Source organism: Trichosurus vulpecula, chromosome 5 (genome assembly GCF_011100635.1).
Source record: "Trichosurus vulpecula isolate mTriVul1 chromosome 5, mTriVul1.pri, whole genome shotgun sequence".
Taxonomy (NCBI): Eukaryota; Metazoa; Chordata; class Mammalia; order Diprotodontia; family Phalangeridae; genus Trichosurus; species Trichosurus vulpecula.
The window spans coordinates 96,736,980-96,750,260 of NC_050577.1; the positions used below are offsets into that span (position 1 = coordinate 96,736,980).

Genomic DNA, 13,281 nt, shown 5'->3' on the forward strand with positions numbered 1-13,281 from the left:
CTATGCTAAGCACTGGGGACTAAAAAAAAAAGAGGCAAAAGACAACTCCTGCTCTCAAGGAGCTCACAATCTAATGGGGTGGGAGTGGGGACTGGGGTGGCAGGAGCAGACGAAATATGGTGATAACAAAACATATACACACTGGCTATATACAGGATACATAAGAAATAATTAATAGAAGGATAGTACTAGAGAGAGGTTGGGAGAAGACTTCCTGTGGAAGGTAGGATTTCAGTTATGACTTAAAAGGAAGGCAGTAGACAGAGGTAATAACATCTTATTCTACACAATTGTACTTTTCTTAAATCAAAAGGAAAATTCTAAAAACATTTCACAAACATCAAAGATATCAAGATATAACATGCTAAATATTTTAAAAAATCTCTTTCCATTTCTTAAACACAATAAATCAAATTTAGCATGTAATATAATTTTGAGTAATTCACTTCATAAAAACTTCATTTAGACATAATTCCTAGGTATTAGCTATAAACCTAAATCATGTCATAGTCTAATTCTTCTCCCCAGGAAATAATAACACACACACACACACACACACACACACACACACACACACACACAATCAACTGGGGATACCAACACAGATGACAGGTGAGTTCACAGAGCCTGCAGCCTGGAAAGAGGACATAGTAGGGAACTTAGAAAAGACCAAAGAATTGACCATGGCCTAGAATGGCCATTAGGGGACCAAGTCAGCTTTCCATTCAAGGGACACTTAAAAGAAGAATGTCACTTGGGGGCTTACCCAAGATGCCAATTTGTTGAGAAAGAGTTTGCTGGGGTGAGTCTGTCACCAGGATTAAAAGAGTATCTACCATGCAAAAAACTACATGAGACATGGCGGAATTTTAAACAGTTAGTAAAAAAACACATATCCTACCTCTTTGTAGCTGATATTTCTGAAAGGTTGGGGAGACAGGACAGAATATATAATCAAGCAAATGAGTAGATGTATATATATACACAAATGTGTATACGTAAATACGTGTGTGTGTATATATACACATATATATGCAAACATTTATTTTGTCATGCAATCAGTTGGAAAAACAGAAGCGAAAACTGCATCATACTTTGTTTTATTTAAGTCATTATTCTTTTTTGCAAAGGATATCAGAAGTCAAGTCTTTAACAGTAACATACAAACAACACGTAAAAGCACAAATTCCAGAAAAACAAACACATATACAACAAACTATGAAGCAATATAGTCAAATCAATTTATCTGCATGAAGATAACCCATTTTTTCAGTTACCTGTAACAAATTTTTAATCCTAGTCTGGCTTCCCCCTGTCACCTAGCCTGTTTCTGAAGTGCCTCCCTCCAAAGCCAGTTTGTGTATGCTCAGGGAATAAAATTAATTTTTAACATTAATGTAAGAAAAAACACATAGGAATGCAATCTACTGCCTCAAAAATAATATCTAAGTCAACTATGAAAAAATTTTGATTATCTGTTATTTCAGCATACACTAAGCTACTATTTAATTATAGGTTTTTCTTTATGCTATTTTCTGACCTCTTCAGACAAATACACTATAATAACAGGAACTTATCCAAGGGGTTAGAAAATGGTCAATGTGATAAAGATAATTTAACTAATCCACTTACTAAGCATCTACTATGTGTAAGGCACTGTAGCTACAAATACATATGACATTGATCTTGCCCTTAAAGAGTTTAAATACACAACCATGTATGATTACGAGAGACAATAAGTTTCAGGGAGAGGTCCAAGAAAAGTGATATGAAACATTTGAGCATAGAGAAATAATTTTCAGCTCTTTACTTGGGGGGTAGGGGGAGGAAAAGGGAGAAACTGAGAAAAGAGAAACTTAAAAGAGGGAAATTATTCCAGGCATAGATAGGCAAAGTAGGAGCCAAGACATGGAGATGTGAAACGTCAGGGTAAGAATCCACTATACCACTCTGGCTGATATATAGTACATTGATAAGGCTGTAACGATAGATCAGAGTCAGATTTTGGAAGATGTTTGATGACAGATTAAGCAGTTTATATTTTACATTTTGGGACAATAAGAAGCTACTGAAGATTTCTGAATAGATGAGTAATGCAATTAAAGCTGTCCATTAGGAAAATTAGATGAACGATCAGCCCATTTAAGTAATCAAAGAAGGGCAGCAGTGGTTCGTGACTCCCTGCTGAGGGGTACTGGGAATGCTATTTATTGACAGGAAGTTTATAATAGTAAAGTGGCTATCTTCCTGTAGCATATGTCTAGGCATGATGGAGAAAATCCCTAGACTTGGCAAACTTTGTGGTCATGACTACTATCCATTTCTGGATATTTATGCAGGCATAAATGATATTATCAGAGGGAACCTAGATGGGACTGCTAAGGACTCTTGGGCAATAAACTGAAGACCTCTGGTTCACGGGTTGTATTTTTATTCCTTCTGCTTATCAAAGGCAAAGGCTGCAAAAAAGTAAGGAAGATATGGGAAATGAATGACCAATTAAGACAGATCTGAGAAAATGGGAAGGAGAATGGTACAGTAAAATGTGCTGCCATTCAGAATCAAAGATTCAAAGCTTGGATTCTGGCTTGATCACTGATCGACTGGCCTGGGTGACTGTAAAGAGATCACTTGCAAGTTCCTGGATCTCAGTTTCCACATCTATAAAATGAAGGAGTTTTATTGGATGACCTTTAAGGTCCTCTTCACCTATGATCCTATGGATGAATGAACCAATGGATTTCTAAACCGAAGATTAAAACACTGGAAGGACAGGCTCCTGACTATGGATAGAATACTTCTAACATGACAAATTATTTTCCTGGAGTTTTCGAAACTTAATCAAAAAGGCTTTATACTAGAAAAAAAAAAGGGCAGGGATAAAACTGCATACTCATAGCTTAGATCATCAACCAGTTTGAGCAAACAAGACTATAGGGAGTAGTAACAATGTAGGGAGAAAAGTAGTACAGATATCTGCCTAGACTGCACAGAAAACTGAATGGAGTCAAGAACAAAACCACAGCCTCAGATGTCTAGACCAAAGGCAAGCCAGAGATTATAAAATAAGGAGGCAAATATGAACTAACATATATCACTGTTGCCTGGCTGGATATGATGCACTCTACAATATCACTTAACTGTCTCTTCTTCACTTACAGTTATCAAGATCTAGTCTGAGTCCTAAACCACCTTTTGTCTAGACTATTGAAATAGCTTTGTAACTGAATGCCCTTGCACCCAGCTTGTCTCTTCTTCAACCCACACTCTACTGAGACAGTAAAATAAACTTCCTAAAGCACAAGTGTAACCAGGTAACTTCCCTGCTAAAAAGAATTAGGGGAAAAAACTTGCTTTGTACTGCCTATAGGATAAAACACAAACTTCTCAGCTAGGAACTTAAGGCCCTTGATAATCTGACTCCAGCCTACCTCTCCTTTAGTCTTATTTCATATTACTACCTTTCACAAACTCTATATTCCAGCCAAACAATACTATTAGCTGTTCCTTAACTGAAGTGTTCTACATTCTATCTCTGAGCAGTCATTTCCACAGGCCATCCTTCATGCCTTTAACGATTTCTCCCTGACTCTGCCTTTCAGAAACTTTGTATTTCTTCAAGTGTTTGCTTAGGCTCTGGCATGTCCAAAAAAATCCTCCCTGATTTCCCCCCTCCAGCTCTCTCCTTCAATTTTCCATGTAATATACCTTTGTACATTCTATTCTGTACCTTTTTTGTTGCTGTTTTTCAGTAACGCCCAATTCCTCATGACGCCATTTGAGGTTTTCTTGGCAAAGATACTGGAGTGATTTGCCATTTCCTTCTCCAGCTCATTTTACAGATGAGGAAACTGAGGCAAACAGGGTGAAGTAGCTTGCCCAGGGTCACCCAGGCTAGTAAGTGTCAGGAAGATGAGTTCTCCTGACTCCAGGCTGAATTGTGTTCACTGCACCACCTAGCTATACCCTTTTTGCCCCCTGTAAAATGCACACTCCCTGAGAGCTGGGGTTGCTTCATGTCCCGTCCCTGCCTCCCCTCACCCCGTCTCCAGAGTCTTAGCAAATTGCCCTTCACATAGTAGGCACATGACAAAGGTCTGTTGCATTGAACTGAATAGTGGGAAGCAAAGGTGAAAGACAGGTTGGACTAAGAGTAAGCAAGACACAACATCCTAATGTTAACCAATAATCGATAAAATTTATTGAACACTTCCTATGGTACAAAATAGACACTGACCACTATGAGAAATGGTATTAGGCAGCAGTATGCATAATACGTCCAGGCAATGAGCTTGAGGGTAGAGGAGGTTTTCTAAAGGGAGTGGTGGGAGATAAAGTTGGAATAGTAGGCAGTGGTCAGGCTATCATCAAACTAAGAAGCCTGGCCTTTATGCTACAAGGAAGAACATTGAAAGTTTTGAAAAAGGACCATGACATATGCATGGTGATGGTTTAAAAATATGAACCTGCTGGCAATGTGTCTAGAGGAAGAACTAGTGTGCTGGAGGTTTTGTGGTAGAGTGGAAGAACATATAATGAGTCTGAAACACCATAAGCAGTTGCTGGTACACAATTCCACTAGAAATGCCTGTAGGAAACAGAAAACACAAGACTACTGCTTTAAGAATGAAGGGGTTTGAAGTTATTGGGCACATGTGAGTTCTCCCACGGTCATGAGAAAAAAAGAACTTTGGGAAATGTACTTTGAATGGGAAAAATTAGGAAGAGACAGAGGAGTAGTCAAAGGCAAAGTAGGAGGAAAAGTTAGTGCCTTCTCATTTAATTTCAGGAAGGAAAAAGAAGATGCTAGTGTTGCATAACAGAGGTTGAAGATAGGGATTGAAAAAAGGGACACTGCCTCTGATGTTCTAGCAGGCATTGGTGACTTTTAAGTAATCAGTTTTAGTTGAAAGATGGGGCGTATCAAAGATTTCAGGGAGTTGAGAGAATGACCAATGGGGATATGAACAGAGTAACCATTCTCAAATGAACAGCTTGTTTGGTGGTAAATGAAGGTAGCAAAAAAATAACGGCCAGGAGGGGTCACATAAGTTCTTTTCGAGACAAGAAAGATTTGTACTTGTAAGGGAGAAAAGTCTTAAGGAGAGGTTGCAGATGTTAGAGAGACGAATAAATGAGTTCTAAGGAAGACAGGAACAGATGATATCAAGGATGTTAACAGTGTCAACCTTGGGGATGAAGAAAGAGAACTCTTAAAATTGAACTCCTTTTCACAAGCAAAAGTGGTAAACAAATGGATCAGCATGTTGTATATGCAGAGAGAGCCACAGTACCAGCTGGTTTTGCCTAACTGATTTTCTTAATAACAAGAGGGTGGGTGGGAATACATTTGACAATACTGGTGATGTATATATCAGTACTTTTTTTTGAAAGCCTCCCTTTTCCTTTGCAATAGGGAGAGAAGGTGAAGAAATAGGTATGTTGAGGTGGAAAGGACAGAAACAGAGAGTGCCTAATAATCTTAGTATTCTCAGTAACGTGAGAGATGAAATTAACAGCAGAGAGGGGTGATGACATTAAGAATGGGGGCTCAAGGAAAGAGAAAATAGGGTATGACGGTCTAGGCTGATTAACTATGGCTGAATAAAAGGACAACGCAACATTTTAAAGACCATCGTTTCCTAAGTACAGCTTAGATATTTTTCTAACACTGGTTTACAGACGAGCAACATTAGATTGTCAGCAACTTGGGATCAGGAAGCATATTTTTTTGCCATTTTTGCATTTCCATTGCCTAGCAGTATCTGTCACACTGATTGACCAACCAGCACCAGTCTTTGGCAAGTTTTTTTTGTTTTGTTTTTAAATAGTTCACCAAACTTTTACTACCAAAGGTATTTACTTCATAAAAACTATCAACTTTAACAATATATTCATCCTATCTATGTTTGTTTCTCTCACTGCTGGCTACCAATCCCCATTCCCTGAACCACTTGATAGCCACTGAGATGAGGCTACAGGTATTGTTCTGTGCTCTAGTTTCAATGAGGAAACGCTAGTTTTTTTTTCCTCCTTAATGCATCACACACCACATTTTTGCCACAACACAGCTTGTTTACCTTTCTGTTTCTTGATCCAACTTCATACATTCTTTCTACAAATTATACCAGTCATTCAGGTATTTACCTATCTAGAAGAGTTTTTATCTATTTGCAAATCTGGCAATTTCAGCATGTACACCCTCTTTTAAATAATTCATAAAAATGTTAAATAATAAATGCTTGTTGATTAAAATCAAACTAGGCCCAGAACTGATCCTCAAATGACCCCCCCCACTGTCCCTCCATCTTTCACAGTTCCTATCTTTTCTTTCCTCGTACCAGCAAAATACTTTCCCCCCTCACACATGCTGGTTTTTCCCCCCCATACAAACTTGCCAAAAGTTTTTTAAAAGTTCAAGTTAGCTATTGCTATAATTACCTGCTTATCCACAGATTAACCCTGGTATGATTTGCTTTCCTCAAAGCCACACTGTCCATCAACCAAACTAGTGAGCAGCTGTGTTTGATGACACTACCATTTAGCACAGCTTCTATCAACTTACTTCGTGCAGGAGTTAGAGTCAGTGGTTTTACACAAGAAATATATGGGATTTGATGATAGAAAACGCATGAAAGCGGAAAGAGATGTAGTAGTAAAGGTGAACTCAAACTCCTGAGTCAGTTAAATTAGGAGTTGGAGGTACTACAAATGGTTTGGAACCCTGGGGAAGTGTGGACACATCAGAAGCCCTGCTTCTGAATCTGACTAAACAACATCTTAAAATGGCTGAATGAAGCATGAAGTGCAGGGTAGAAGACATAGTTCCACCAAAACCATGAAATTTTTAAGGACTAACACCCCTTTTCAAAAGCATTTCATTAAGTAGTAGTTTCTATAATGTAGTTCTTAATAAATATTAAGATAAATTTCACATCCCCCTGAGTCACTTATCAACCAGTCATCAATTTCAGTTATTATCACTCTGGGAAGAAGGTATAGAATGCAGGAAGGGAAGATTTTCATGTTGGGCACTTTATACATGTAAGAACATCTTGAAGATTTGGAATTCCTTTAATTCGCAATTTGTAGTAACCTGGAGATATATCATAACGCTCTTTTCTATTACTAGTGAAAGAAGGTTTTCTTAATCAAGATAATAATTATAACAGCTCTCATCTTCATAATGCATTAGTTTGCAAAGTACTTTACATATATCCTCTTTATTACTGTCATATTAAAAAACATATTAAGAAACCCAAGTTCAAAGAGTAAGTCCTTGGCTCATGGTCACACAGATGATTATTAAGGGTCATTTTGCTAAGATGTAAACACAGGTTCTCTCCTTCTTTCAGTTTCTCACACGAGACATTCCAACTCCCAACCCTGTGTCCTAATGTAGAACACCCCCATATTTGGAATGAAATCTCTTACCACCTCTAGATTCCTTCAAAGCTCATTTCAAAGGTTACTCCTTATGTGAGAGCTTTCATTGGTAGTCATATCCCTCCTATAGGAAGGAGTAACTTGAAGGAAGAGGAGATTTCAATTTTGTCTTTGTGACCCCTACGGGCTAGCACACAGTAGGTGCTGAAAGTTCTATTTAAAATGCTAGAAAGCAATTAATTTTCCAAAGTAATACTTTCCTTCAATGTTACTTTTTATGCTGTTAAAAAGGCAACACGTATCTTAGTTGCTTAATATACAGTGTCAAGTAAATCAAATAAGAACTTATCAGTAAGACCTTAACTTACAAAAACAATTTCCCCCTATTCATTACTGCAGAACTTTATAAGCAAAAGTTCATTAAGTATTAGTACCTTATTAAGAAAGTCACCTTTCACCTTATTAATAAAGTCACCTACAGTTTGGACGCTTGCAAATTCAAATATAACTTCTCCACCATTATTACAAATTAGTGTCATTTCACGGAACGTAGGGAAAAAAAATGACGATTTCCCTTTATCTTAAGCTAATTCACTTTTATCATGCACAATGATAAAATTAATGTCTATTAAAAATGTCTAATTTCTGTTGCAATAAAAGTTACATATTCCAAAAGACTTTGAAACTAAAGTTCATATTTAGTGTAATAATTAAACAAAAAAAAGATCAGAGAAGTATAGAATATCAAGAAAGGTATTGGGTAGCTAGGTGCCACAGTGAGTAGAGCACCAGCCCTGTAGTCAGGAGGACCTGGGTTCAAATCTGACCTCAGACACTTGACACACTAGTTGTGTGACCTTGGGCAAGTCACTTAACCCCAATTGCTCTGCCTCCCCACCTCAAAAAAAAAAAAAAAAAAGAACTAATCTGTGGATGAAAATTGTCCTAACACTACTGAAATCCTTTTTAAAAAGGAAAGGAAGTGGTAGGAAAACCCATTCTTGTTAAGAACAGAAGACGGTCATTCTATTCTAGGAGAAAAAACCCATACAATAAACAAAATTTTGCAGTAGTACAAATTTTCTTCACTGGAATAATCAGACTCAGGAGGTTAATCTAAAAACAGGGTGCAATATAACATAGTGGACACAAGACAGGATTAAGAGTTGGGAAGACTTGGGTTCAAGCACTCCTTCCAGACGCTCTGTTTAAGAAGGGGTTCAAGGCAGAAAACTTATTTCTCACTTATCTGCTGACCTCAACTTCACCACTGTTTCTAGAAACTCAGCTTTCTAGATCAGCATATCCACTCAGAAACTCCTACCTCACCAGTACCCCTCTCACCCTCTGAATGGAGAGGGTCAACATAGAAGAGAGCCTTCGTTTTAACAGGATGCCCAGGACAGATACCACATCAATTCGCACTGGCTGCAGCAATTCATCATTCCCCTATGCAAAGTGCCCTCCTTTCCCCACATAACTGTTCCCCTTCCTGACCCCACTTCAGCTTATCTCATGTATTTTCTCCCACATTAGACTAGATCTTTTCTTAAGTATATGATACATCTAGATAAGCTTTTAAGACTATCATTTCTTATATGGTCTCCAAAGGAGGGCACAGACTACCTTTTGCCTTATTTTGTATTCCTAATGCTTAGCACAGCACCATAAATAATTAAGTAGGCACTTAAATGCTTACTGACCGAGCTCTAAGAAATACTGGCTATGGGACTCTGGACAAGCCACAGTCTCTCAGGGCCCAAGACACCCCTCTAACAGTAAGCTGTGGAACAGCTGTGGATATGCATTAGAATGAGCAAACTGACTCACCAGGAGTGCCTAAAGTCTATGAAATCACAAGTCCAGGGATCCCCTAGCCCAAATCCAAGCTACCACAGCAAAAAACAATCCTAACTTTATCAATTGGCTTTAGAAAAAAAATTAAGTCACAGTTAATTTTTTAAAAAGTTATTCTCTCAGTAAAATTGAAAAACAGTTAACCTCGATCTTTGTATTAACTGAATAGGTCACATATAAAAAGGGTTGTTGCAAGATGTCTTTCAAAATTATAGAATGTAAATGTATTTGCTACACATGGATAAATGAGAATGCTTTCCTTATTAATTTTGCCATTCTTTCTGAGCCAATAAGAGATTTCTGGTAGGTTTCCTTAAAAGACAAGTAATTGTACTTAGTAAGCATATTTTTGATAGTTCAAATTTCAGACAAAAAAAAAACCCAAATTTCAATTTTAAGGCTCAGTGACTACACCAGTCAGGCAGCAGTATTTAGTATTCACACACTTTTATAAAGCAGTGTGCAGAGGGATACAAAGCAAAGACAATCATGATACCGTAGAAAAAAAATGACCAACTTTTTCACAAGCTTCTATCTCCCCTCTGATTTCATAGCTAAAATCCTAGAAAAAGTTACTTTTACTTCTCCTCCCAAACTCTTCTCAACCTCCTGCAACTCAAATGAAACTACTCTCCCAAATGATCGATGACACTTTTAACTGCTCCATCTCATGGTTCTTTCTCCATCTTAATAAATCTTGACTTTTCTGCAGTATCTAACACTGATCCTTTCTAGGTTTTCATGACATTTTCTCTCTTGGTTCTCTGTCCACAACTTCAAACACGAATGACTAAAGAAATGCTACATGTTTCAAGGATGTGCAACAATATAAAACCTTTTCCTAAGCAAAAAATACATCTAGATAACCTTATAACACTACCAATTCTTATTTGGTCAAAGGAATGCCATCATCTCTGAAGAGATCTTTTACCTTTTTACAGAACAAATAGCCTTATATGAGACAACTATTCCTTACATGATAAATGGATCACATCAAAGTTTTTAAAGCTAAGGCCTGTGGGTGCTTAGAAGTATAATACCAAAAGCTGTTTGGAGCTTTCCTGGATGTAGATGAAACCTGCTTTTCTGGTTTAAAGGCTCAAGATAGAAACAGTAAATAAGGATTAAAACTAAAAATAAGTCATATAAAAGCCAATCATAAAAATATTTTATCTCAGACTTGGCAGAAATAGTATGAAAATATACAAATTACTATAAAATTATAACCAAGGGACTTCTCCTATGAAAAATAAAATTAAATGTGTTCCTCAAAGTTCCAGTCAAAATTAACCAAGGGAAACTTAAAAATGGAAACATACAACACTTAAATTATTCACTGTGTACAATTGTATTTTGCCAAATTCTCTTAAACATTACTTACATTTAAAGCAGCTTCTCCGCATTTTTCAATTGCAGCTAGACCCTGATTATGAATATGCGTTTCTAAAAGTTTTTTCAATTCTCCAAGGCCATCTTGAATTCGAGATACAAGATTATACATGCGTCCCAAATCTAGAAAAAAAGAAGAATTATTTCTAGAAACGCTCAACAAAATGAAATATTTTTCTGTCAATTCCATACCAGGTTCATTGTACTAAAAAGGCTTCATAAGGAAAATACTCGATTACATTTGCAAACTCATCTCATCTTTTAACCACTAATTTATATAAGTCAGCATTTAAGTTGTCTTCTTCTATTACCCCTAAAGAAAATATTCTTTAACCTCCCCCTTGTATGAGACATCACTGCCCCAGTAGCTTCAGCACAAATTCTGTCCCACTGCCCCACTCATGGAAAGTGGGCACACTGTAGGCAATGAGAATAGCTTTTAGTGAGAAGCGATTCTCCAAACCTCCTAGTGTAGGCAACTCTGGGAACTATAGAAAAGATCATTTATCTTTGTTAGTTTACAACAATCATGAAAGGTACTAGGCCTTGGGATTTGGGGTACATTTCCCAAGAAAAATTGTTATTTCTTTGTATGTTCTGCTAAAAAAAATGAATATTTTAAAACTATGCTCTTGCACACAAAAAAAATTCAACTCAATGTTCCACAGCTGTGACCAAAATTGGCCCCTAGAGAAGAGCTGTGAAAACACATCTCTTGCTCCTTTCTTTGCAGGAAAAGGACTACAGGTATGGACAATGACATATACATTGACTTGACTGATATATTAGGTACCTTTCTAAAACTACTTTTTAAAATCCTTTGCCATTTTTTAAAGGAGGGGGGAAATATACAATCATCTCTCGACATTCGTGGGCTTTAAGGGTGCACAATCTCCACAAATGTGAAAAACCTCCAGTAATTCTACGCCCCAGGTCAAACTTAAAAAAATATTCTGATCATATTTAACAGACAACACAAGTACAACGCAATGAACTCATGAAAAAATTGCAGTTTTTATGTGAGAGAGATCAGTATCTCACACACTATGCAGAGTCTTTGCAGCCACTGTTGTAGCTGCAGCAATCGCTTCACACGGATTTCCTTCTCCTATGAAAAGCTCAAGATACAGACATCACAGTGGGAGAAAATCCTATGACTGAGTCTGGATGCTAGAGAGACAAAGAAGAGGCATTCCTAGAGATCATGTAGCCGCTAGTTCTTTAGTGCACTGAAACTTTTAACAAAGTTTAACTGTTTACAGTCAATTTATGTATGTATGCTTATGGTACCAAGTAAATGATAAAATAGATAAATAATATATAGCATTTATGACCTGCTAAATATTTATTTTTTTCTTTACATAGATGCATCTGTAATTTGCCACAGTATGCTGTAAATCTCCAAAAATTTCCATTTAATTATCAACAGCCAACCCACAAGTAACTAAAACTGAGAATATGAAACCCACAAATGCCACGGGATGACTGTATTAGAAAATAAAGATATCAGGAAGCAGAATGTATTAACAAAAACATAATCACTCATATACCGGAAATCTACTTTTAAGAAATGAAAGCACATACAAAATCAAAATATTTGTAACTCCACAAATTTTTCTATGATACTTAAAAATAAGGACTGCTATTTTAGAGGAAGTGAAGTTCTATAATAAATACTTTTGAAAAGAAATAAGTGAAAAAGAGTGCTTAAATTTCTTATCTATATGATACAGAGTCAACTTCTGAGAAAGTGACATAAATAATAACTTGCAAAGAGGATTGAAAATTAAATCAATCACTAATCAATGATGCAGAGCCGGGCACAAGATGAATGCATATACAAAACAATAAGAAAATAATAAAAGTACAAAATTATGTAACAAAGATATATTAACTCAAAAGAAAGAAGCCCTTACTTTAAGATGAACACTCAGTTTAAAAAAGTTATACAGTTGATTACAAACCAATAATCAATAGACAATGACATGCTTTTCATTAATGGTTCACTTGAAGTAGATGTTGTATTCTAAATTATTGACTTTCTATATTTACTTCTCATATCTCTTCTTCATGTCATCACCATCTTTTTTCATTTCCAACCTCTTCCTCACTTTTACAATATTTACTTTCCATAACTTCTTTTTCAAACTCAAATAATCTTTGGTTCCACGTGGAATTTGAAATATAACACTGTTAAACCATTATCTGAAAACTTCTGGATTTCTCTGATCTTAGTCCCATGACAATGCAACGCTGAACTGGTTTCTTTAACTTTTCCACAGCAATAAGAGCAACAACTTCCTAACTTGGTAATGAGAAGGTTCTAGGACTATACATTTGGAGTTGAAAGGGACCCAAGAGGTGATCTGGTCTTGTCCCGTCATGTAATAAAGAAACTAAGGCTCAGAAATGTTAAATGATTTTAGGTCACAAAGCTAATCAATGGAAGAACTGGGATTTAGAACCAGGTCCTCCGGCTCTATGTATCACTTTTACTATATTCTTTTTCCTCCCGACAAAAGGAGTTTGGGATAAACTGTGGAACAAAATTGAGGAAATCAAAGCTATATTTTAATAAATGGTTACCAAACATATCGTGTGTACATATAAAAATTTTGTATTTAAAAGAGAAAATGTGGCTAACATAGA

At 36.5% G+C, this 13,281-nt stretch overlaps 1 protein-coding gene across 2 annotated transcripts in view; it reads right to left on the reverse strand.

The window, feature by feature from the left end:
• The window catches only part of CUL1 (cullin 1), a 117,474-nt gene that overhangs the window by 19,634 nt on the left and 84,559 nt on the right, over nt 1–13,281 (reverse strand). For both annotated transcript variants that reach the window (XM_036759510.1, XM_036759509.1), the window contains exon 9: nt 10,625–10,755. In XM_036759510.1, coding sequence (XP_036615405.1) covers nt 10,625–10,755 — 131 coding nt within the window. The remainder of the gene's footprint in view (nt 1–10,624; nt 10,756–13,281) is intronic.